A 26,704-nucleotide genomic window follows, 5' to 3' on the forward strand; every position below is an offset into this window, starting at 1 on the left:
TTGATTTGAGAGAGAGAGCATGAGGGAGGGCAGAGGGAGAGGGACAAGCAGACTCCATGTGGAGCAGGAAGCCTGATGCGGGGCCTGAGGCCAGGACCCTGAGATCATAACCTGAGCTGCAGGCAGATGGTTAACAGACTGAGCCACCCAGGCGCCCCCAAGAGATAGGTTTAACAAAGCATTTCAGCAAGGCTAAAAGCAAAACGTGCGATGGAATACCAGCATGTGCGGACAAGATGGGAGGGTCTCCTCATTTCTACAGGGCAGAGCGGAAGCCAGGCTACCTTCATGGCCTCTGCTGCCCCTCCCCCCAGGAAGGTGGCATCGCCTTGTTACCTCTGGGTGGGGGGTAGAGGTCCTGGCTCTCTACGGGTCCCCTCTGACACCACCCCAGAGAAGTCTCAGAGGGGTGGTCTTCCTGCCTGGTGGGGTTGGAAGCCCAGCCTCCCCACCTGGTCTCCACTTGACATGGGGGTGTTGGGGAGGCCCCAGTTACTGTGCAGAGATGATAGAACCTGCAGAGGGGAGGGAAGGTGGGAGGGATCCTGGGGGCAGGAGGAAGTCTCGGCTCCCCACTTCACCTTTGTTGGCTGGGCTGAGGCAGGGACACAGTTTGACCCACGGCTCACAATCTTGCCTGGGCGCTCCTTTACCAGCCCTTGGCTAGAGAGAGCAGGCTTCTCTTGAGGCTTTTCTCTGGGTTGCAGGTTTCTCCCTGTTGAGTGCTTTTTGATCCATAAAGCATGGACTGCTCGGCAGTGACCATGGCCTTCCCACTACAGCGTTCTTAGAATCCGCTGGATTGCTGTTGGAGAGGGCAGCTTCCTGGGTCCCGCCTGCTGAACCACACCTGGAGAAGCTCACCGGGAGCTCACTGGACACTTATTTATTTATTTATTCTTATAAGGTCAGTCCTTTCATTCTCAACACTTTTCCCAAGAGGCATTTGTTAAAAGCTATAAGATGCTAACTTTGGAAGCTGTTGGCTTCCCACTTCCTCAATGCATACGGGATAGATGCAGTTAATGGGCAGGTAAGCTCTAGCAGCTCAGAGGCCCTTGGAAAACCCCTTAATTCATCTGGGGCGCTCACGTGAAATAGACGCCCGATGCTCAGATCACGTGACCGAAGATGAAGGTGCTTGGGGACGAGTGATTCCCTTTTGACTTAAAGATGCTGCCTTCACCAGACTGACCAGCAACTACATCCCATCAACTTCTACCAGGTAGAAGCAGGGAATGCCATCAAAAATACCGTAAGTATCCTATTTATCAAGATGGCTACCGATCAAGGGCAAGTCTGGCATGAGACTGAGATGTTCCCCTCTAGAGGCAATGCCCACCCTCGGGTCACATGTCAGATTTTCATCAAGACTTCAGGGTTAGCTCCCAGCCTCCCTCAAACTCTGCTCTTCCCCCTGGGAGCCTTGACCATACGTATTCTCATCTCATACATGCCATTGAATGGCACAGATAGGAACAATTTCTTGGACTTGAGGACTCCTTTTAAATGTTGCTATTGAATACTTCTTGACAAGCAAAAAACAAAACTAAACTATGTCCAAGACTCACCCTTTCTTACTTCCTTCCCCTCTCTCCCTCCCTTTTCCTTCCTTCCTCCCTTCCTTCCTCCTCTATTCTCTTTCTTTTTCATCTTTCGAGAGAATCTTAAGCAGGCTCCATGCCCAGACAGGGGACTTACATGACCCTGAGATGATTGACCTGAGCCAAAATCATGAGTTGGGTACTTAACCAACTGAGCCATCCAGGTGCCCCAAGACAGTTTCTTTAAAGACGGCTTTGAGGGAACTGAGTACAGCCCAGACCTCTTTCTGTTAAGATACAAAGAGAACTTGGATAAAGTGGTGCTGCCTGCTTTTTCTATGAGGGTGTGGGATATGCAAACCTTTCTCTCTGTGTTCCTCAGGTTTCCTGTGTCCTCAGGTTTCCTATAAAGCCTTGAGGATTTGGGACACAGATTGGGTGTGTGATAAAAGCAGTCACAGGTGGTTCATGTGATTGTGTCTCCAACTCTCATTTGTGGTCAATGTCAAAGCTGTCACCCAAACCCAATAAAGCCGAGGCACGGTGTATTCCCTTTGGAATGGGCAAGAAGAGCTTGTTTTGAGTAGGTGACAACGAATAAACAAGCAAATGACATATTCAATTCAACTAACCAGTTATTAGGGTTTAAAAAAAAAGAGCAGTGACTTTCCAACACTTGTTTATTTTTCATTAGACTCTTAGCAAGATCTGAAAAGAAATTCTCACACCACCCGAGGGACAGAAAAAAAAAAGATCCATCTACTAGCATCTGAACGTTAAGGAGTCAATTTAACAAAATCTTTAAATTGACAATTTGGTCTATAGAGAGAACTCTGTTCTTTAGAACATGTGTAGTTCTTGATAGTGAAGAATTAGAAGATGCAGCATCTCTAGCCAGCAAACAGAGTGACTGCCTTACAAGTTTAACAATCAGGGAAGGTTTATGTAGCATCGAAACTCAGAGAGAACCTCCTTAGCTGTTTCTTTTACCTGTGGCTCCATGGGCAGCTTCTGGTTTGTCAAACTTATCACTTTATTCAGGGAAATAGGCTTTTCTTTCTAATAACAGATTTGTGCGAAAAGTGAAGAAATCACACAAGGGTCTTACTCCGACCAGTCCCTCTGTGGATTTCCAGTGGCCCCACCACTTGGAAATGCTCAGTCTGTTCTTCTGGGGTCACCACACGGCCTGCATCCCTCTTACTCCGTTCTACACAGCCCTGGGAGCAGCGGGAGGAGGGGTCCCCCACTTTGCACACAGCGACCTCACACTGCAGGTAGACCACGTCATAGTTGCTCAGAAAGTTGAAGGCATTGAACTTGAACTGGGCCGTGTTCTTCTGTTGGGAGTGCAGGTTGATATAGGTATTGTCTTTGATGCACCTGATAGGAGAAAAACCCCCAGCCACAAGGATTAATTTGACGTGTGATGGGAATTCACCCTGACTCCAATAATCAGACCAATGAATTCCAAACAGCGTTCTTCCCCCTACCCACTCTTTCTTTCATAAAGAAACTTAAAATACTACCATGAGTAGAAAAACCACTGTTCCTGAGCAGAAGTAGAAGCTAACAGTAAAATAAACATAATAAAAAACAACGTAATTAACTTCTAACTAGAGCTGTTGCCTTCCGAAGGCCCATTCTATTCTATTTTACCCAAAGGGGAGATTAAAGGTAGTGGTTGTATTATTTGAAAGTGAAACTTAGATTATTTAAAAATGTGTTTCTTAGGGTACCTGGTTGGCTCAGTCTAATAAGCATCTGCCTTCGGCTCAGGTCATGATCCTGGAATCCTGGGATCAAGCCCCACATCAGGCTCTCTGCTCAGCAGGGAGCCTGCTTTCCCCTCTCTCTCTGCCTGCCTCTCCGGCTACTTGTGATCTCTCTCTGCCAAATAAACAAATAAATAAAATCTTTTTAAAAAATGTGTTCTGTCAACCCTAACACAACTATGGAAAAAGTTCAGTAAGAAGCATAAATGATACATCAAGAAAGGAGATAAAACAGAATAATATAAAATGCTCCATTAAATTCAGAGAAGGCAGCAAAAGGAGAGAGGGGGTAGAGACAACAAACCAATGCAACAAGCAGAAAACAGTTACCAAGATGGCAGATTTTCATCCAACTCTATCAATAATCACTTTATTTTTAAAAAAATTATCTATTTGAGAGAGGGAGAGAGAGAATGAGAGTGTGAGCTGGGGGAAGAGGGAGAGGGAGAGAGAGAATCTTAAGCAGGCTCCATGCTCAGTGTGGAGCCCTACGTGAGACTCAGTCTTAATGGCCCTGAGATCATGACCTGAGCTGAAATCAAGAGTTGGATGCTTAACCCACTGAGCCACCTAGATGCCCCTCAATAATCACTTTAAATGTGATTATTAAATATGCCACTTTAAAGATACAGATTGCCAGAGCAGATAAAATGAAAACAAAAACAAGAAAACCCAAGATTCAACTACTGTTCTCTACAAGACACCCACTTTAAATATAAAGACTTCTAAAAGGGATGGAGAAAGATCTACCATGGTAATACTAATCAAAAGAGAGCTGGAGTAGCTACATTAATTTGAGACAAAACAGAGTTCAAAGCCAGGACAATTATCAGGAATGAAGAGGGGTATTGCATAACAATAAAGGGATTGGCCCTCTCAAAAGATGTAACAGTAAGCTGGGAAAACTGGACAGCTATATACAGAAGAATGAAACTCGACCATTCTCTTACACCATACACAATGATAAACCTCAAAATGATGAAAGACCTCAAGGTGAGACAGGAATCCATCTAAATCCTGGAGGAGAACATAGACAGTAACCTCTTTGCAATCACAGCAACTTCTTTCAAGACAGGTTTCCAAACACAAGAAGACAAAAGTGAAAATGAACTTTTGGTGCTTTACCAAGATAAAAAGCTTCTGCACAGCAGAGGAAACAGTCAACAAAACAAAGAGGCAGCCCATGGAATGGGAGAAGATATTTGCAAATGACAGTACAGATAAAAGGCTGATATCCAAGATCTATAAATAACTTCTCAAACTCAACACCCAAAAAACAAATAATAAAGTCAAAAAATGGTCAGAAGACATGAACAGACACTTCTCAAAAGAGGACATACAAATGGCTAACAGACGGATAAAAAAATGTTCATCATCGGGAAATTCAAATCAAAACCACATTGAGATACTACCTTACACCAGTTAGAATGGCAAAAATTGACAAGGCAGGAAAAAACAAGTGTTGGAGAGGATGTGGAGAAAAGGGAACCCTCTTCCACTGCTGGTGGGAATGCAAGTTGGTGCAGCCACTTTGGAAAACAGTGTGGAGATTCCTTAAAAAATTCAAAATAGAGCTACCCCATGACCCTGCAATTTCACTACTGGGTATTTACCCCAAAGATAGATGTAGTGAAAAGAAGGGGCACATGTAGCAGCAATGTCCACAATAGCCAAACTGCGGAAGGAGCAGAGATACCCTTCAACAGACGAGTGGATAAAGAAGATACGGTCCATATACACAGTGGAATATTATTCAGCCATCAGAAAGGATGAATACCCAATTTTTGCATCAACATGGATGGGATTGGAGGAGATTATGCTGAGTGAAATAAGTCAAACAGAGAAAGTCAATTATATGGTTTCACTTGTTTGTGGAACATAAGGAATAGCATGGAGGACATTTGGAGAAGGAAGGGGAAAAGGAAGGGGGGAAATCTGAGGGGGAGACAAACCACGAGAGACTATGGACTCTGGGAGACAAAATGAGGGCTTTGGGGGGGTGGGGGATGGGTTAGCCCAGTGATGGGTATTGAGGGAGCACAGACTGCAAGGAGCACTGGGTGTTAGATGCAAACAATGAATCATGGAACACTACATGAAAAGCTAATGATGTACTGTGTGGGGACTAACATTAAAAAAAAAAATCACACACACGGAAAAGATATAACAATCCTTAATGTATACACATGTAACAACAGAGTGTCAAAATGTCTGAGACAAAAAGTAAGGGAACTGCAAAGAGAAATCTACAAGCCCACTGTGATGGCTGGAGGCTCCCCACCCCTCTGTCTAGAACTGACACGTCTGGCAGAAACTCAGGAAGGATACTGATGATCTGGAAAGGACTGCTGACCAGCTAGATGACAGCTGTAGGACACTCCACCTAGCCACCGCAGAATACAATCTTTCTCAAGCCCATGTGGAATATTCCCTGGGACAGACACCTTCTGGACCACACAGCACACCTTAGCAAATTCACAGAGAAGGAATCACACCAAAGACATAGTCTGATCAGAGTGGAGTTGAATTAGAATTCAGTCACAGAAAGGTTGTTGGAAAATTCTTACTTGGAAATGAAACAACACACTTCTAACTGATCCAGAGGTAAGAGAAAAAGTCTCAAGAAAAATTTACAAGCTATTTCGAACTGAGTGAAATTGAATATACAATTTACGAGGATCAAATCAAATGTATGAATTGGAAAAGAAGAAAGATCTAAATAAAATCAATAACCTAAGACTCTACCGGAGGAAATTAGACTAAAAAAGAGTAATTTGAACCTAAAGCAGACAGAAGAATAGAGTGTTAGTTGTTATGTTCTGGCACCAAACTGTGCCTCCCTCCTTGATCTCTCTGTAAGGAGAATTGAAAGAGAAGAGCTTTCTGATTCAGGGACTCCGTGCACTTTAACGCCTCATCTGTGCACTTCTCATGCTCACGCCTTCTCCACACCGCGCTGTCTTGCCCTGCCCCTGGCTTTTGGAAACAGGCACCTCGATGACGCATCTCCCGTGGCTCTCCCCACTTCAAAGCTACCACCAGTAAGTGATGCAATTTTGTCCTTTTGTACTAGTTGCCAATCGCCCTTCCATAATAAGGATTTTGCTCCTGTGAGAGAGCAAAGGAGCTGCAGAGGCAAACCACCTCCCGAGTCCTCGTTTGGTGAATCCTTTAGCTAAAGGAGCCTGAATAAATCTCATCACTCTAAGAGTTTAGGCCAAGAAAACCCGCCAACCCATCAAGGTAGACCAGATTCCCCGAGAGCCTGAACCACGAACGAACGGCGAGCTAATAAAGTCATAAAGCACAAAGGGAAGGGAGGCACGGGCAAGAAGGGGTGAGACAGGACCCCAGGGTCCCAGACGACAAGGGCTCTGCCCAGCTGAGAAGCCACAGGTCCCCCAAAGGCATGCCCCGTGAAGATCAGCCAGTCGTGGAAGGTTTTCCCTTCTCCTTACCCTTGCCGGATCAAATCGTACTTGACGGTGGTAAAATCATGGGGATCTGGAGAAGCCACGCAGGTATCCACGAAGAGCCTCAGGGTGGGGTTGGGGCTGTGGAGGGTGGCCTGAAGGAAGACCGCTTTCTTCTTGGGGCTGGCGTAGTGTGGCCCCGGGTTCCTCACATGCTGGGACGTGGGCAACTCAAGGAAGGATATGGACACGTCATAGCCAGCGTCCTCCCTGGGCACCTCAGCCCCAGGAGTGACTTCAGCTGCAGACGGGCCGTCCACCCTACAGGTGAACTGGAGCTGAGGTACCCTATGCCTCACGAAGACTCGGCCGGGGTGGCCCTGGATTCGGCCTCTGACGGAGTTGGAGTAGCTGAGGGAGCCGAGCCCTTCCTGGCAGGACGAGAGGGGAGAGCTGCTGGCCAGGGCTGAGAGGGGAGAGCTGCTGGCCATGGCTGAGAGGGGAGAGCTGCTGGCCATGGCTGAGAGGGGAGAGCTGCTGGCCACGGCTGAGAGGGGAGAGCTGCTGGCCAGGGCTGAGAGGGGAGAGCTGCTGGCCACGGCTGGACAGACGCCTTTCTGCAGGCGCAGAGGCCTCTCCCTCACAGCCCTGCTCGGCGCCAGCTCGCCGATGAGCGGGAAGCCCGAGGCCTCGGGCCCACAGTCTGTGGTACGGCAGGCCCGGATGGGGTGACGCTGTGTCCTCTGCTGGGAGTTCAGAGCGTGTGCCAGCAGCCTCCCCCTCTTCCCTCCCGTGAGGGCCACGCTGTGCTGGTGTGAGGTGGGCAGGAGGTCCATGCTGGCTGCTTGGTGCTCCCTCTGCCGAAGTCTCCCACCCTGCCCTCCCGTCAGCCTGTGGCCGTCTCAGGCGAGCGCAGACCACGGCCCCTGGAGCCCGTCTCCTCCCTTCCCGCTCTTCCCTTCTCTTGGCTCCAGACCGGTCCTGGCTCCTCGGGAGCTGTGGGCCTGGCCCTGCTCACCTCAGGCTCAGCCTGGCTCCTTCAAATCCAGCGCGACTTGAAGGGCTAAGGGGGTGCTGACGGCTGTCGTGCAGAGTGCCATTGTCTCTGGAAGCCGGGTCCCCACGGCCCCCTGTGCGGCCCAGAGACTCAGCCTGCCCCGCGACGCTGGTTCAAGGAAGCCCCTGGTTGTGTGACTCGGATCCTGGACGCTCTGCCTTGGAAGCTCTGAGGACCGCCCCGTCAGCTCCAGCCAGGGCTGCCTTTCTAGACCTTTGCTTTCCTTTCCTGCTCATCCCCCTGCCCCTTCCCAGTCCCCACTCTGAAATTTTAATACAATGAAGACACTCTGCGTTCGGCACAAATACCTGTGCTTTATCCAGAAAAACAGATTTTTTTCTTGTTCCCCTGTGAAACCAAGTTTCTGCCTTGCCCCTGGAAGCAGGTCTTGCCCTGATGGACAGCTTAGAGGGAAAGCTCAACCCCTTGACCACACGGCCCTGCCCCTTCTGAGGGGACCCAGCGCTTCCTGGTGCGGAGGGTCTCCGCTCTCTTCCCTCCTCCTCGAGCGCCCGAGCTTGCTGCTGCAGCCAGCACAGGCTGCCCGCTGCAGGGCCTCCTCCCGCTCCCCTCTCCCCAGCTCGTCTCCTCCCCAGGCCTCGGCTCCTTGGCCACCCTCATCCAAGGGGTCTTCCTCCCCCCCCCACCATCTCCTGTTCCCTTCCTTTTGCTGTCTTCTGAGCATCTGTAAAATGATTCTCTTATGTGCACTTGTTCAGTGCCAGTCTCCCTTTTCTCGAGCAGGAGGGCTGTGGAGCAGGACCCCCGTCAGTCCCGTTTTCCACTGTGACCTCAGCACCTAGAAGGTTGCTCAGCCACTGACTGAAATCACGAGTTCTGTGGCAGTGTGCTCGCCATGGGTGGCCCGGGACTGGCCATCACCCGGAGGGGTTCCTGACCTGCTGTGTCGTCTGGCCCCTATGCGGTGAGAGCTGGGCCAGCCAGAGCCCCAGAGGACAGCAGCAGGGTCCTCTCCGATGACCTAGAAATTTCTGGGGTGCCCACCTCTCAGACACCGGGGAGCTTCTGGCATGGCCCCTGGGGCAGAGACCTCTGAAGTTAAAACTACACATTTCAGGGCAAAAAGGGCAAGAATGACCATGATCTGCATAATCAAAGAGACACAACGTGAAGTTGGGAGTCAGCGTGCTCACTGGGCACCATGGAGACTGTTTGAATGAATTAACCTCCAACAGTGCCAAAGGTTTGCTATTTTTGTGTGTGCGTCTAAATATGGGAACAGAAGAAGAGAGGAACAACTTGGAGATCTTGCTGTGGAATGTGCTACATTGTTAGATACACCGAGCAGAAGATTCCATAGTTAGACATTCTCCTATATCCTTGGTCTACTTGTTTGCTTAACTTCCATGACACTGTTCTGTGAATAAGCTGGCGGTTAAGGAACAGGAAATAAACATATACATTTCATTATCCCCTCCTGTCCTGGATAAATGCTTTCTATGTGTGGAAATACAGCCGGTTGCCTGGTTAGAACCCAGCAGTCAGATGGACAGATCATTGGTCCTCCTCCATGCACAGCACCGTGGCTTGCCCGGAGGAGGTGTGCGCTGAAGGTGAATAAAGAAGCATGTCATGAAAAATGCTTGGCTTTGGAGCTAAGAGAACATCGTCTGTCCATCTGTCGGATGTTTACCCATCCAGGCATCCACCAGCTCTCAGCACTTATTACAGGGTATTCCAAATTCAGCATGTGTTCCAAATTCCCAAAAGTAAGGAAAATTTCGGACAAATTACTGAGTGCTCCAGGTCTCACTGAACTTGGAAACAAAGTCCCGGCGGCTGTGCCTTTCCGCCGTCCCTGCCAGGTTTTGAACAGGTGGTTGAATTTTCCAAATAGCTCTCCTTGGCCTCCGTCCTCAGAAGGGTGCCACCCCCTCGGCAGTTTCTTACCTGTCTGATGGTGCCACAGTGACCGTAGGGGATGTTGAAGATCAGGTAGCGCCCGGTGACTTGGGGGCGGCACAGCTCATCATTTAAGTGGATGTCCCAAGAGGAGTAGCCCAGCCTCCGGAGATAGCCTCGGTCAATGCTGACTCGGAAGAGGTGAGGCAGGCAGGAGAGCTGGGCTGCAGGAGGAGCGTGGGAAGAAACGCACAAAGACAGTCTGGCCCAGCGGCCGCACAGGGGGATGTGGGTGTGTGCTTGCTTTACAAAGCATGGGCGGTGCCTCAGGTGGGGGCTGCTTCACTCTTATCACCCCCATCCTTGACTTGACTCTCACTGAATTTATGTCCTCATTCTCCAAAAGTCACACGAGAGCCTGGGAGTCCTACCCACGGCACGTGTCCTGCGGTCTGAGTCAGAGCCTTGTCTAACGATTTAAAGGATAACCCACTTCTCATGTTGAGGACCCCCGAGGTTGAGCACACATCTATCCGAGGCTTTGTATGAGAGGTGTTTTGGGAAAAGAGTGGCAGCAAAGCGGGAGGGAGCGTGCGTGTGAAGAGTCTTCTTCCCCAAACTCCTAAGGCCCACAAGTGGCTGGAGATGCCAGAGGTCTCAGTGGAGGCACAGGAAAGCCCATTCTTTCTCCCCGGGACACCTGCTCTCTCTGCTCCCGCTTCCCGCAGCCTGGAGGGGAGGGCTTACCCTTGTCCTTGGGTACAGCAGAGGCAGCCGGACCTGGTGAGGGGAGATGGGTGAGAAGCCAAGGTCAGCTGTGCTGATACCCTGACTTGGAAGAGGAGGCCGTGGCCAGCAGCAGAACGACAGTGCGGGAAATGGGCTCGTTGGATTTAGCTATGGCAGCTGGAGTACAGTGGCTTGAACATACTTCAGGTTGATGGGGAGGGAAAGAGGGCCTGGGGTCTCCTGATGGAGCCCGAGGAAGGGATTTGTGTGCAGGTGCAGTATTGACAATACTGGTGTCGCCAATGCTGACATTTGTTAGAGCAAGAGAATAGTCAATACAGGCTTTCCAGGTTCTAAACACCGTCGTTTGAAGGAAGCTGGCAGATGCCCCTTCCCATGCTCATGGCATGCTTGGGATCTCAGCCTGGGGCATAGGCAGTCTGTGGCTCTCAAAGGCCTCTCCAGCTCAGAAGCAAGGCAGGACAGCAACCCAGGGCCAGGGCCCAGCCCAGGAAGCGTGGCTGGCCACATTCACTCAACCTCTTCAGATACCATTGGCTCCAGACCTCGGGTCCTTTGCGGCTATACCCAGATGAAAAGGAAACCCCTTGGTGTACAATCCAAGAGTGGAAAATGAATTACTCTTTCCAGTGGGCCTGCTGACAGCAAAAGGACAGGTTGGAACTGCGAACACACACAGTGAGAGTGAGGGCCTGGCAGATAAGGATCCCTGGGCCCCAGGCTGACTTCCTCATAAGGCTGTCTGTGGGATGGTTTGTCTTGGGGACTCTGATGATTTTTCTAGTCATGATCAATCCTATGAAGGGCAAGAGTACCTCCCCCACAAAGATAAAAACATCGGGATTGATTCCTTTGTTTGCCTGTGAAAAACTTAGTATGAAACAGACAAAGGAGCTCGGACTTGTTCACCAAATCTTAGAATTCTGCGACTTTTTGAGGTTTACCTGGGTAAATTTAGGACAAATATAAGATAGTACTACTCCACAGAGAAGAGGGTCGACCTCTGGAGGTCCAATGCTAAGATGGGTGTCTGGTGGTAATAAAAAGTCCTCCAGGAGAGGGATAGGCCCCATCTTGGATGAAAGGGACACAAAGGCAGCCCAAGGTACTGTGGGGTTCTGACTACTGAGGGCGGGGTCAAGGTGTCCACTTAAGATCGCGCCCTTGATGACCCTGTCAGAAATTGAATAAGGGTCTTTGTGGTCTGACAGCCTCAAGGACACAAATTCTGTGTCCTTAATCATTGTATTATACGGCCACTTCTTCCTTCGACCTCATAGTCTTGTAGCTCTATTTCAGAACAAATACAGTCCGGAATTGGAATTCGACAAAAGTGATGAATAAAACCACAAGGCTGTGGTTTTATTTTCATGCTGTGCCATGAAAATATTCAGCACAGCAGTCGTGTAACAAATACGCCCTTGCTACCCTAGCAGCTGGCGCCTTGGCCAACATGCAGTCCCTTGACCTTCAGAGCACGGGCAGAGGAAGAGGCACAGTCCCCCGGGACACACCTGCGCAGATCACGCCCGCGTCCTCCTGGTGCCGGCAGTTGTGCCGCGCCCAGCCGGAGTGGCCGCAGTGGTCCAGCGCGTCTTCGGTGCCCGAGCAGCGCATGTCGTCAAGCAGGATGGGCCCCGAGCCCGGGCCGAAGCGGCCGCGCCCCGGGGCTGCAAGAGCTTGGCCGCAACCCAGCAGCCGGCACACGACACGAGCGTCCCTGATGTCCCAGTGGTCGTCGCACACCGTGCCCCACACGCCCTCGTGGCGGACCTCCACCCGGCCCTCGCAGCGGCTGTGCCCATCCGCCAAGCGCAGGGGCAGGTCTGCGGGAGGAGAGAAAGCAAGTCAGGGGACAGCAGTGGCAGGCGCCACCTCCAACCTCCGCTACTGCGCACCTCTGCTTGGTGCATCGTTTGCCGCAGAAGAAATGACACTGCGATGAGATCCATTGTGTCTGCTGGTGCTGCCCTCTCTCTCTCTGTCTCTCTGTCTCTCTCTCTCTCGCCCCCCACCCCATGGCACTCCCTGTCTCATAAAAAGCCAAACCTGCATTAAGCAAAGCCCGCAAAGAACGGAGGGTATTGTCAGCCTCGTTGTCCAGATAACTAAGAATTTAATCATTAAAAATACTAGAAAGAAAGAAAACAAAACGGCAAAATCCTCCCATCTTTGGAGTAGAATGGTTGAGTCACTGGCTTGACTTAGTGAACAAAATCTATCTCATGAAATTTCTTTTACTCTTGATGAATAAAAGCCAACATTGGAGCTGTAAACTGTGTCTTCTGTGAGCCAGCTTTTCCACTTCTAGGTGTTTACTGGAGATAAAGGAAAACGTGCAGGGAAAGAGTTGCACACGGCAGAGTTCTCCACCGGAGGGAAAAAACTGGGGAGCACCGACCTGTCCACCCTCAGGGGAGGGGGTAAATCGCAGACTATCTACCCAGTGGAATATTACTAAGCAATGAAAAGGAACAAAGCACCCATACAAGGAACCATCTGGACAAATCTCAGAAACAATTTGTTAAGCAAGAGAAGTCAGACGCGAAAGAGCACTTATTATTTGATTCCATTTATATGAGATTCTAGAAACACAAAGCTAATCTACAGGGACCGAAAGCAGACCAGTGGTTGCCTGGGAGATTTACTGCAAAGGGAGGCAAAGGAGCTTTTCGGGGCGATGGGGATGCTCTGTGTCTTGATTGTGGTGGTCGCATAGGTGGATGCATTAGAAAAATCTCATAGATGTGTGCAATTCATTGTATATAAATGTACTTCAATGGGATTTAAAAAGTAAGAATAATTTTAAAAATCTATATTATGTTGGCGGTGTCACACCAGTAGATGTGTGTAAAATGATTCGTCTTCATATAAAGTGGTTGCTGGTGACTGTTTTCCAACCTTCCTGCTTTCCTTGGCCCACAGAAGCTGTTTCGTGACAGCTAATAAATGCCCCTGGCGGTGGGTTCTCTGTGGGTATGGTATCCTGGTTTAGGATCATTGTTTGCTCCTCATTTAATTTGTTGCTTGTGATTTTGGAGCAAGATAACCATGCTTGCCCGAACTATGAATAAAGGCAAACATCTTTTCTGCAAGGTCCCAGGAAGTGAATGTGGGGCTTCCAACCCCCAAAGGGGTGTGTGTGTACATGCACATCTGTGTCTGCACATATCTACTTATTAGCCCATAAGGGTTTTCTGTAGAGATTAGCAACTTGGAAAACAACAACAACAACACTTTATTAATAATGATTTGATAATTTAAGTGCTGAGAACAAAAGCAAATTACCAGGTAAAGGGGCCATGTCTTCACCAATTGAAATTGTAACTGTAAGAAAGACAGACCAAGCTTAAAAAGTGCGTATCATCAAAGTCACATATTTATAGTCAAACCTGAAAAGGAGCCACGCATTTTCTCAAGGTTTAGGCACTAGTCGTCTTGTTTGAGTTTCTGCATGGGTTTAGGTGCAGAAATGCTGCCCACTACGTTTTATTTTTTTATTGATTTTTAAAAATTTTTATTTATTTATTTGACAGATCACAAGTAGGCAGAGAGGCAGGCAGAGAGAGAGAGGAGGAAGCAGGCTCCCCACTGAGCAGAGACACCGATTCGGGGCTCAATCCCAGGACCCCGGGATCATGACCTGAGCTGAAGGCAGAGGCTTTAACCCACTGAGCCACCCAGGTGCCCCTAAGTTTTATTTTCTTATCGAAATGTAACAAGTGGTATGTCCTGTTATTCTACAAAAAGAAAATGATTTGAAAAATGGTCAGAAAAGAAGCCTTTCAAATATACAGAATTTTTATAGGAAGAGTATGAAAGTGTTAGATTTTGTAGGAAAAATTTTGTAGGAAAAATATTTATTGGGGTGGCTATTGAGTCAGGCAATATAAATGTATTTAAAAACTCTAAAGAATAAAATAATTGATCAGGACAATTAAATGAAGCAAACCAATCAGATTTCTCAGAAACATTTTTAGATAAGAGAAGGATCATATCTGAGAGGTATACTTCCACGTGAAATACACAGAGGGAAGCAAAAAAGTGACAATGCATTTTAGGATAGATTGTGGTTGTATAAATTACTATACAACTAAGGGTTAATCTAGCAACAGGCATATGATCTTTACCAGGTGATGGTGTCACTTTTGTTGAAATCAGATTTACGGCTGCCAAAAAAAAGAGAGAGAAAAAATTTGTTTCTAGTCCAAAGAAAGCATTAATGACATCGCATGTCATTGAAATTTCACACTGTACACTCCAAGTTTATGAAAAGAAGTCTGACCCATAAGCTGCATAGAGCAGAACCCACCCTGCTTATTTATCGTGTGGACATACACATCCAGGAGTAAAACGGTATATGAGAAGTTGGCACGTTGCCAGAGAAACAAACCATTCCCATTTTGAACATCCATCCTATGTCCTATAATTTCCTTCTCAAATCCCTACAGCAGCTGTTCCCAGGAAGTACTGTCTGTATGTTAGAGACAAGGAAATCGAGACTCAGAGAGCTTGTAAACATGCCTGGGACATCTTCAGTTCTCACCTGGGACACCCCAGAACATGTACCCTTTCTACAGCACGCTGCTTTTTGGGAGCATAAAATGTGGGCATTGCAGTTCTTCTCTGCTGTCTCCTTCATCTTAGACTTTTAGTCTCCAGGACTGTGGAAAATAAATTTCTGCTGTTTAAGCCACATGGTCTGTAATACTTAGTTATGGCTGCCTGAGTTAAAGCAGTGGCAAGTTTCCTCCTTCTCTGGACCTCATTTTCCTCCAAAACAAGGGGAGTGGTTCAGCATTGTACTCCTTGAATGTGGCCCGTGACCAGCAGGATAAGCATCACCTGGGAGCCTGTGAGAAATGCAGAATCCAGCCTCCGTCTGGAGCCATGAAATCCAAAACTGCATTTTACCAAGTTCTCCAGGCCATTCACTTGTACATGAACATCTGAGAATTGTTGCCATGGGCCATCTCTAACGTGTCGTCCAGGATTGATGCTGAATGCTATCTTATCCTACTCATCCTGTCCCTGCACTTGCCTCCACCATGTTCAGAATCATAACTACTGTGGGTTCCAGTGGCCTGGAACCAACCATACCTCCCTCTCCTCTCCTGACCGCTCTTGGGGAAATAAGAGTGTGTTTTCTCTGAGTGTGTCCGCTCCTGCTGGGCTATGGTTTCTCAGAAAGTCACTCACCAGGGCTACCGCAGAGAGTAGAGAACCTACCTGGTGAAGAGGCTTTTTCTCCTGGAGTGGGAGTTATATCTGCAAACAAAGAAGGCTCAAACTCACCTATCAGTGAAAAGACAATGGAGAGTTTTGGTTTGAACAGTAGTGTGGTAGAAGATGGAATTGCACATGGGTAGAACCAACACTATCACAACCTAGTTCTCTTGCATTTTGGTGTGTGGGATAGGTCAAAGCACCACCTGTAACCTAACACAGGTCACCAGGCTAGTGGAGATGGGGGGGCCCTGCCCTTGCCTCCCGTGAGCACATCTGATTAAGACCAGGCCAACAAGTGGAGGGAATGTCCTAGCAGAGGGACCACTTTTTTGACTACGAATGGATGAAGAGAACATGAAGCTTCATTTCTATTAAAAGGATGCTGGGACTTCTGTTGACATATCAGATCTTCTGCCACAGACAAAATATTCACTACCCATGTTCATTTGTCCAACAGAAAGAGGGAGAGTTGATCATATTTAACTTAAGAAATGTGACAGACAGAAAACATTACCAGAGGGTGTGTCCACTTCTGCTGAAGTTGAAGATACATCTGTATAGGGACAGAGAAAATAGGACACTTAAAAATGGGAGAAAGGACTCTTCAGTGTGTCTTTTCATTCAGTCTACTTTGTGGTCAACATGGTCATTATGTGGGCTCATTTTCAAAATCGAATATGGCAAGTGAGAAGCTGGTCTCATGATTTAAACCACATGACAAGAAAGCCTTTACCAGAGCGAGAGGTCACTTCTGCTGAGGATGAAGATGTATCTGTAAAAAAGAGAAGAGAAGACCTAAAAACCAGCCGAGAGGAGAGGACACTTGAGGGTTTGTTCTTACTGAGGCTGGGCTGGGGATAAGCTTTCCAGGGAACAGCCTAGACTGATGAATGGAAGTCCAAGAAGAGGCACTTACTTGGGCAGGAGACAGTGTCTTACCTGGTGTGGAGGTCACAGTGGTTGCTACTAAATCTGCAGGAGAACAAAAATAACAAAGGAACAGTAAGACAGCCATATCAAGCCTACGTGTTGCTAAATACAAGAGACATAAAGGTGGCCATCCTAGATGGTATAGGTATAACTGGCTTGTCTGGTCTTCCTGCTTTCCAGACAGGGGCATCCCTAGATCCTCCACTGCCTCCAGGGCACCTCTCCAGTCCTTGGGTTTCCATTCCTCTTGCCCACCCTTGACTTCTCCCCTCGGAGAAGGTGAACATTACCTACTTAGAGAGCAACAACCATTGGTTCAAGTTTCTCCCAATATGTGTTTGTCTAACAGAGATTCTGTAGTTGGAGGGATTCCTACACCTGGTCTTCCTTCCTCTCCTTGAATGGTTGGAAGGCAGTGACACGGGAAAGGGCGAGCTCTTGGACTGTCCCAAGACCCAGACTGAGGGTAAGGAGGGGATGGAAGGTCCATTTGCCTCTTGTACCAAGGGTTGCCCTCCAACCAAGCCTTCTCAGGAGTGTGGACCGTATTTTGGTCTTGACTCTGGTGTCTTATTTAATTGCTTTAGCACCTAGAGTAGGGGAGAGCACCCTCTTTATTGTCCTCCCCACAAATAAACCTCTAACACTGTATTTGTAAAATTGTTCACCCCAAAGTCACATTAGGAACTCCTCAGATATCATTGCAACCAGCATCATTCAAGATTATCGTACAAGACAAAAGTTACTTGTTACTGTGGTCAACTCTGCATCTCTCAATATCTTGGCACAGAGCCTGGCACATGACCATCCTCACCAAATGCTGGACGAATGTCTAAGGAGGACCAGTCAAAGCCGTGGTTTGGCTCTCCACCATCCTGCCAACACCCATGCCATGACTGGTTTCCAGGAGGAGCTCCCATCATGGGCAGTTGATGTTAGATCAACATTCTGTCCAGTGAATGACTTATTTTTGAATTTGGGAATTGGCCAAACTAATTTTTCCCTTGGCCCACGCATTTAGCTATGCTTCCTGGATCTCATTCCCCATCGGGGGTGCAGAGGTGGCCTATGTGAGTCAGGTCAATAGAAGCATATTTAAAGTCTCTAAAGAATAAAATAATTTGATCAGGACAGAAACAATTGTGAAATGAACTCCCTGGAAAACCAAACATGATAATTTATGGCAAGTAAGATGGATAGAACCCACAATAACACCAAAATTACCTGTTGAGGTGGTTATAGTAATAGTAGAAGATTCTGGAAATGAGAAAAGGCAATTGATCAAAACCTGCCAAATGGCAAAAATAATTGTTTTACAGTTAACCCATTTTCTTCTCTCTGTCCCTGGAGCATAGGAATCAAGGACTTCATGTATTTAACAATGGATTGTGATTCATCCCTTCCTTCTATGGCAGACACTGTGCTAGATACTGGAGTCAAACAACAAAGAAATCAAGACAGGGCTCCTCCTCTGTCAAAGTGCAGCTGTGAGCAGTGCTATGAAGGGGAGATATGTGATGCTCTGAGAACCTGTGACAGGTGATGTCACCTGCCAGCGAGTACCCGTCCCTATCTTCCTGAGAGGCAACACCACCACCTTGGCTCTGTCACAGGGCTTGGCCCAGACTGGGCATTCTGCTCAAAGACAGTGACAACCTGACACTCCCTGCACTCCCCCCACCCCCCCAACTGTCCTGGTTGACATGGCACAGGCAGTCTTGCTGACCCATCTGCCTATATTTGCAGTGGGCGGAGGGCATTACCAGGTGAAGAAGTCACTTCCGCTGAAGTAGGCATTATGCCTAAACAGGAAACACAAACAGGAAAATCAATCGATCAGAACGTTTTTATGCATTTTCCAGTTCTACACAATTCTGCCTTTCCTATGATCTCATCTACCTGGTTTTGTTGTTGGAAATATTCAAGTGTGAGGACTAGTTACTTCCCAACCTCCTGAATAAAAGTAGAGGCACCCAAAGCAAAACAGGAACCATTAGAAATGAAAACTTTCCTGAAATGGAGCACGTTTCCCTGTCCTGTCTTTTTAAGCAGAAGACAGAGTCCAATCTGCATGACTGAGGCTCCTGGGGAAGAAATCACTGTGGCTCAGGGCTGTCATACTAGCGTACCTCAAAGGATGTTGAGGTTAGTAGGCATTTGGGGTCCATGTCGTAACATTTAGAGAGTCTGGTGACATTTACTGGGTTTTGGAACACTTCTATGGCTGTCAGATGATTGGTTAGCATTTCTTGCTATTGCCACTGTGGCTGTTCTATGAGTAGCTCTTCTCCCTCCTTGTCCCCATACCCCTCCTGGTTTGTTGTCTTTCATAATACACAGTGGGGACACCATGTGTGTGTAGGAAGTGAGAACCACAGGCTCTGTATATACTCTCATGTGAGCTTGAATGTTGGGACCTAAACTTGGCTGTGTAGAGGCCCTCTGTGTCTATTTCTGGATTATAGTCCATTTTCCAAGGGATTAACTCAGCCAAACCACCCCTGGACAAATAGTAAAAGCGTACTATCTAGGTAGAATTTCAATACAGCAATATTCCTGAAAGGCAGGAAGAGGACAAATCAGCAGAAGAATTGTTACCAGTTCCAAGGACCAAATCTGTGGCAGCAGTGGAATCAGGAACTGTCAAAGCAAGCGTAATTCAAGGAAATTTTAATTAAATACCATCCTTGTCCACCCAGTTTATTGATAAGTAGTATTTTTTTTAAATAATCCTGTTTACAAATTCTGCCCCAGCTGTGTTCATATTTGATTACGCTCTGTTCCTATTTGATTTTCCTATTCTCTGTATCCTTGAGCTAAGGGAAATAAATAATGAGGAAGATGGTATTTGGGTCTGGGATCCAAGAGACCTGGGTTGGAGTCTCTGCTTTTTGTGTAACCAGGTATGTCGCTGTGGACAAGTCCCGCTGCATCTCTCAGCTTCCTCTGCTGCATCTGAAGGGCCAGTCCATGGACCAGCAGCCTCGCATCACCTTGTTAGAAATGCAGACCCTTAAGACTCACCCCAGAACAATGGAATCAGAGCCTGCATTTCAAAAGATCTCCAGGCTGGGTGTCTGGGTGTCTCGGTCAGTTAAAAGGTTAAACGTTTGACTCTTGGTTTCAGCCCAGGTCATGATCTCAAGGTCATGAGATGGAGCCCTGGGTTGGGCTCTGTGCTCAGGAGGAAGTCTGCATGAAATCCTCTCTCCCTCTCCCTCTGCCTCTCCCACTCATGTTCTCTGCTCTCTCTTCCTCTAAAATCAATCAATCGATCAATCTTAAAAAAAAGTAAAAAGATCTCCAGGTGATTTATTTGAACACTGAAGTTTGGGAGGTATCAAGCATTCATGCAGAGATGCCATTAGCCCCAGAAATAATGGGTACAGGCCAGGAAGAAACCAGATAGCACTGCCCATGTAAAGGGTCCCCTGCCTGCTCAACCCTGGACAATTGGTGTCTTGACAAAATTCATTCTAGCATTTCCTATTCTGTGGGTTCTCCAAAAGAGCTTGAAATCTGGACTTTTATATGAAATCACTCATTTGTAAAATGTGGTATTAAAAGAAAATTAAACATTGACTGGCAAAACTCTTTCATCTGAATTAAAACCGCCCCCATGTCCAAACTTATTCAATGGACTGCCTGTTTGTGATTTTAGGTCTGAACAGTCTCTAAGGTTTCTTCCAAATCTTGAAAAAAATCTTATACGGTGATGCTGCCATATCGAACTTGACCTTGCCTGAGAGAGCTGGCAGCTGATTCTCACAGACCCAACCACAAAGACACAAATCGGTTTCATTATCTGATTTTCTTAGAGGTCAGTTTCTCCAGAGCCTGCCAGAGGGTTCTGAGATTTTGGAAACATGGACCAAGAACTACTTTCATGAGTGTTTACCGTTGGAGAAAACTTGACTCGAATTTATTTGTTTTGAGATGGCATGTCTCCAACTTACTTAGCTATATATTGATTAACTCAAGCTCTAGGATGATCCCCAAAGTCCCCAAGAGGGAAGTTCACAAAAAGACACATGTGTTGCTTAAACTAAAGAGCCAGATACTTAGCCAAGAGCAGCACACACATCCCTTAGTAATGTGACTATCGAGCTCCCATCACTGTACGCTTGCACTGGTGTGTGCTTGCACTGGTGTGAGCTTGCACTGGTATGTGCTTGCACTGGTGTGTGTGTGCCTGCACTGGTGTGTGCACTTGCACTGGTGTGTGTGTTGGCACTGGTGTGTGCACTTGCACTGGTGTGTGTGCTGGCACTGGTGTGTGCCACCCAATCTCCAGGACAAGCTTCCTCTTCCTGTTCTACAGATGAAGAAGGAGGCTCTGGGAGGTAAGGACACTTGCCCACTGTCACCCAGTTGGTAAAGGCTAGAGCCAGAACACAAGCCAAGATTCTTGAGCTCCAAATTCTGTGATGCTATATTTCTACTTGGAAGGTTTCAGTGGTCAAAGAATTTTGAGAAACACTGGGTCAAAACAAGTGTTAAAAAGATCCTTTACTGCGGGACTTGTCAGAGACATTAATGGGCTAACAGGCAGAATCTTCAAGGGCAGGATATGGTATTCCCCTGACTTATTTAGTTATTTAAATTATTTTTTAAAATTTGCATATGACTGGGTTGGTGTACTGTATTGTGAAACATACACGGGAGATGTGGTACTCTATTATTTTCTGAAAATGCAGATTACAGGGATAGATTGGCCCATGATGCCCAAAGTCCTGCGTTGTTCCAAAAATGAACTCATTGAATTCCCAAATGTGTGAATCTGAAGGAGTCTTATGTCAGTATAATATGATCTCAGAGACCTGCAGGTGCACCAAGGGCCAAGGGCACACACTGGGCAAGTGATGTCCTCCACACAGAAGGGATGGAAGCTGTATCTGCCCAAGTTACCAAGCATTCGATGAATATGTGAGCACCTTATATTAGTTTGATATGAGCTCAATATTTAGTTTCTGGTGATGGATAAACTTTAACCCTAACCATATGCGGGACCATCTGGCCATCTGTAATTTCTATAAAGCAAGAATGAAAATAAAATTACCAGGCGAAGTGGTCATTTCTGCGGCTGGTGCTGAAACTGTAAAGCAAAACCAAAACCAAAGTAAGAGAAAATCCAAACAAAAATCCCACCCACCAACAGAAAATTTAGAAGCTACCTTTTAACTTGAAACATTTATGTCTCAGATGTACTAAAACTAGACACAAAAATGATGTCTGAAATGTGAAATTACAAATAAGAAAAGCCTCTTGGATGAGACCGAACGGGAGCTAGGGCTACGTGAAGGTGGAAGTGAGACGCATCTTTGGTCGTGGGGACGGTGTAATCACCCCGCATGGGTCAGGAAGGCTTTTTCTCTGATGCCGTGCAGAGCAAAGATTTCCTGGGGTTGCAGAGTATAGAAACCTTCCCAGTTCTGACCTTAGGTTTCCAACACTGATGTGCTCATTTTCAGTGACCTGCCTAGTTTATACCATAGCACCAATGTCTGAATAGGAAAGGAGAGTGGTTCCTCAACCTGATCAAGTACGTAATGACTCTGCATTCAATGTCACTATTGTGAGTGATCTACTATGGCTGACACACCTAAGGCATCCTGACCCCTCGCCCTGGTAAGGAAGCCTGATGAGGGCAGGATCGGCCCCTGCGGTGCTCACTTCTGTGTCTTCCCATAGAGTTGCGCCTGGTGCAGGGAAAGAGCTCGGGAACTATCTGTTAAGTAAATGGATGCATTCGCTGAATCTCTTTATTCTTGTCTTTGCTCTACAAAATTAAGAGTAGCTGGGCAGTGGGTATTTTCATTTCATCTTATCTGCTTTTGTAGTCATACTGGGTTGGCAGCCTGAAATAATGCGTACATGGGTTGAATTGGAAAAAAAAAAAAAAAGAGGAAGGGAAGCCATCTCAAACCAGGGGCCCCCAGGAAATAGGTGATGCTTTCACAAAGGGCCCAGGTGGGAAGGACTTGGTCTTGTTCATGGAACTCCCCAAAGCAGCACTACAAAGTCAGTTTTCGGCTCAAAACATAATTTTAAGCCAAAGACTAGGAAGAGCAGTTACCCCAGTGGGTGGATAACAGGGAATCTGGTAAATCTTTGAAGAGGGCAGAGACTGAGGGCTCCAAAGTGAACCCGTGAGTGTAGGCTCAAACGTTGGGTAAATCGGCTGATTAAGAGACGCTAACAAGGACCCAGAGGCTTCTGGGAACCAGAATGGACCATAGCAGGTGTCTGGAGGACCCCGAGGGGCCTGAGCTTCCGCATATTCATTTTCACGTCCCTCTTGCCTACCCCCAGGGCTGTGGCTCTGGCAATGTCAGGAGAAAGTCAAGAGTGAGTGCCTGAACCAAGGACTCCGGCATCCATGGTGGCCGCATGGCAAGCCCAGTGCCAGCACTGGCCTACTGTGGCCTCATTGCCCGGCCCTGCACATTGTCCAGGAGGACGCCCCCCACACCCTCCCTGGAGTGGCCATTCCCCAGGGCTCCAATGCCCTCCTCACAGTCTGGCTGCCAACACACGACGTCGGTCGCATCGGTGGCCAGAGGTCATCCCACATGGTCACCCATGTGCCACTGTGGTGTATCTTCACAACGGCTCCTCCCACCGCCAACCTGATGGTGGGCAAGTCTGGGCAAGACTTGGGTTGTTACTGGAATGGGATTAGCTCTTCTGGCAAGTAATTTCTAATAGGACTTTTCCGCAATTTGTACCCTAGCCAACCCTGAAGTCCACTACTCTACCATCTCTTGCTTCCTTTTCCCAAGTCTCACAGGGAAAAGTTACATTATTGACCACAAATGCAGGGACTGGTTTTTCTGGGCGAGCTCTGATTTCAGATACTTGTTCCTTTGAAATAGGTTAATTGGGGGCACCTGGGTGGCTCAGTGGGTTAAGCCACTGCCTTCAGCTCGGGTCACGATCTCAGGGTCCTGGGATCGAGCCCCACATTGGGCTTTCTGCTCAGCGGGGAACCTGCTTCCTCCCTGCCTCTCTGCCTACTTGTGGTCTCTCTGTCAAATAAATAAATAAAATCTTAAAAAAAAAAAAGAAATAGGATAATTTCAAGGGTAAGGATAGATACTGATTTTAGAACTGGGTCATTAAATTGCTAAGCAACAGCATAGAAATAGGTCAAAGTCAACTTTTCATGGTTTTCTTTAGTCAAAACTTGTACACTGGTTCTGGTACACCAGATTCACAGTTAGATAAATTTTAGAAGCAGAGACTAGACCAAGAGCCAGCCCTGCTTGCAGCCTCTTCCACAGTGTTGGGCCTGAACCCTCCTGTCATGGACATTCCTGGTTGTAGCCTCAGGGAATCCACTAGAAAGAGTCAATACTGGCAAGCCCCGAAACAAGCCGTAAAAGGATTACCGGCTGTAGGATTTGTTTCTGTTGGTTCTGGGACAGCTTCTGCAGCTGAAGGCACTTGCATTAGCGCAGCGCACACTTGCGAAACGATGGCAGACGCACCAGCTGAGTGGGTGTGTGAACCCACATCTGTGCCAACTGCCAGCTCAGAACGGACTGGCAGAGGCTACTGGATTTCTACCACCACCTTCCCCCCTGTTGGTGAGACCCTGGCTTATGGACACTAATCCAAAGGCTCTAGCGGAGCTTTTCCAGGGAGGAGCCATCCATAGCCACCTAGGCCTGAAGCTAACACAAATAGGACACATGAGCGTCTGATGACACTTTGACTCTGAGTCTCACAGAGAGATACCAAGACGTGTTGGGAGCACCAAAGGCTCCCTCTGCGGACTAAAAGAACTACCCAGTGACACAGGAGGCGAGAAGGATCCTCACCTTGTCTGCTTCTTCACCCGTCTGGGGACCTTGTCTCCCCCACCCTCTGAGAAGGGGGTGGCTCTGGGCCATGGGGTGGGGGTCACAGATGTTTGCTGCATGTCTCATTTAGTAGGAAAATGTAACCAAACAGGGTTTTTAAGTGTTCATTCAGCTTTTTTGAAATAAAAAATTGTCCCTAATGGTAAGAAAAGCCCTAGTCGGGCAACAGCAAATCAGGAGAGCGTTCCTATGAAGCTCTCTCTGAGAAATAGCTTCAGGAGAAGTTTATGGGATCGACACATATCAGAAAATCATTCCTGGAAATTAAAAACCGTCTCAAGCAGGGGCTCAACTTCCCACTTCCCAGGCATGGTTTTGCTCCGAGGATCTTGGCTCTCCTAGGAGCAGGGGAACAGGCTGTGATATCCGACACACCTGAGACTAGTGCGACCAGTGTCCTGGGTTAGCCGAATCTGAGGGGGTTCCCGGGACAGGGGACTTCCAGCGCTACAATTGGGAAAATTCCAGGCAGATGGGACCAGCTGTTTTCATGACCTGGAAGCCCAAGGCTTTTGGGGTTGGCCTCCTGGCAGGTCCAGCTTTGCTGCTTAGGGCAGGAAGCCGGGCTGAGGGAGAGTTCAGGGACCTGAGCAGATGGCCCCAGCCTCTTCGTGGTGTCTGTAGTTATGGACCGACAGGCCAAGGTGGTGGCCCCACCCCAGGCTTCTCTCGTTGCCTGCACATTGTACAGTGTCTAGGAAGATGGGGCCCAGGCTGCCACCAAACAGACTGCCCCTCTGGCCCACCAGGGCCTGGTTGCAGCCCAACTGCCAGCTCACCACCTGCACGGCAGACAGGCCCCAGAGGTGGTCACACACCGCTCCCCAGGGGCCATCGTAGAGGATCTCCACACCTGCACCACAGGAGGATCTGCAGGGGCCAAGGGCAGAGGGGCTGGAGAAGGTTCTCGCCACTCTCAATATTTGAGACAGCATTCCCAGCTAGAGAATTCTACCCCAGCCCCAGCCCTCTGGCCACTGGTTGCGCAGCCTGTGTCTACGGGGACACCATAGATGCAGAGGGGACCAAGGACTGCGTCTGGTTTCTGAAATTTAGCACCGTCTCTACAGTGGTTCACACTCACTGGGCCACTTCTTTATGGGAACCGGGGCCACATGGTGACCTTGTAGAAGACACACTTAAAAACAAACTTCTGCTTTCTTCCTGTCTGCAGTATCATTTGTCGTGTGGTTTCTCTACAAATTCAAAACTGTTCAGCAGAACGCTTGATGTTCAGACTTCTTATTTCTTACCCAGGTCTCGAAAAACGTTATGGAGCTCTCAGAACAAAATTAATTTCACCTTACTTGAATTTTAAAAAGGTTGAAGTATTTATTGGAGGTTGAGGGAGAAGGTTGGGGCTGGGAAACTGAGCAGAAGAGGGGGCATTGCTCCTACCAGAAGGTAAGATGGTGACTGGGTGAAACTTGCCCCTGAACCAAAAGCAGGTGAGGTTGGTTCTCATATTCTGAGCCCCAGAAGTGGATCTGGTTCCTGAGGTTCCCTTAGAGTAGGGCCCCCAAGAGCACTGTGTGGGTCAGGCTCTTCCTACAAGACGTCCAGTGAGGCCACTGAGGCAGGGTGGGTGGCTGGTTCTCCTTGGAAAAGTCCCCACGCGGGGACAACCCACCATCTCACCAGCTTTGATTCCCTACAGCCTCAGGGCCAGGAAAACTACATTGGCTACATTTCTGGGGGCTGCCAATGCCAGCCTAGGAAAAGAACTCACAAAATCTAAGAATGGAAAAGATACCTGTTGGATGGAAGACACGTGGCTGCTCCTCAGGAGCTGAAGAAGCTGCACATGGGGAAGAGAAAACATCATAAGGACACTCCAAACCATCCATGCAACTGCCTAGTTGTCTCAACAGCCTCTCCTTCCCATGCGTGGGTTTGCCTTTAAACAACCCCGTCCAGTGTAATCCAATGGTTAGCATGTAAAACGTGATGGTGGCTCACACATGTGTACAACTATTCTGGTGAGGAGTAAGACAATAAGAGAAATAAAGTGGATGTTGGGGTTGAGAGGGTATGGCTCTATCGGCCCAGAGGGCTTCTCAGGACCCAGAGTTCAGCCTTAACATCCAGAGGTCCAGGTGGTGTGGCAGAGTTGGGAAAGTCTGCCACCAGGACCACCTGCCCCCAGAGTCTCCTGCCTTCTCTGGCCTGTCACCCGCTCTGTGGATGAGCCCTATGTCGGCTCAGGAGCCGGGGTCTCAGTCCTGCTGGCACGCAGATCTCCTATACGGGAAGGATGACCTCAAGCTTGCCAACATCC

The 26,704-nt window shown here is 48.0% G+C and overlaps 1 protein-coding gene and 1 long non-coding RNA gene across 2 annotated transcripts in view; both read right to left on the bottom strand.

The window, feature by feature from the left end:
• Positions 1 to 2,207: 2,207 nt before the first annotated feature.
• LOC123386917 (deleted in malignant brain tumors 1 protein-like) overlaps positions 2,208 to 26,704 on the bottom strand; it is a gene marked incomplete at its 5' end in the record, with an annotated part of 76,669 nt that continues 52,172 nt past the window's right edge. The window contains 6 exons of the mRNA XM_045068873.1: positions 2,208 to 2,927; positions 6,778 to 7,163; positions 9,701 to 9,876; positions 11,917 to 12,228; positions 13,691 to 13,729; positions 25,103 to 25,296. Of these exons, the coding sequence (XP_044924808.1) occupies positions 2,636 to 2,927; positions 6,778 to 7,163; positions 9,701 to 9,876; positions 11,917 to 12,228; positions 13,691 to 13,729; positions 25,103 to 25,296 (1,399 nt within the window). The remainder of the gene's footprint in view (positions 2,928 to 6,777; positions 7,164 to 9,700; positions 9,877 to 11,916; positions 12,229 to 13,690; positions 13,730 to 25,102; positions 25,297 to 26,704) is intronic.
• Positions 17,786 to 21,710, bottom strand: LOC101682673. Its single transcript, XR_006603260.1, has 4 exons — positions 21,621 to 21,710; positions 19,160 to 19,201; positions 18,325 to 18,363; positions 17,786 to 17,818 (listed from the first exon to the last, which is right to left on the bottom strand). It is a non-coding gene; the product is annotated as an uncharacterized LOC101682673 (long non-coding RNA).

This window comes from Mustela putorius, unplaced genomic scaffold (genome assembly GCF_011764305.1).
Source record: "Mustela putorius furo isolate JIRA1106 unplaced genomic scaffold, ASM1176430v1.1 tig00003909_pilon_pilon_pilon, whole genome shotgun sequence".
Classification (NCBI taxonomy): domain Eukaryota; kingdom Metazoa; phylum Chordata; class Mammalia; order Carnivora; family Mustelidae; genus Mustela; species Mustela putorius.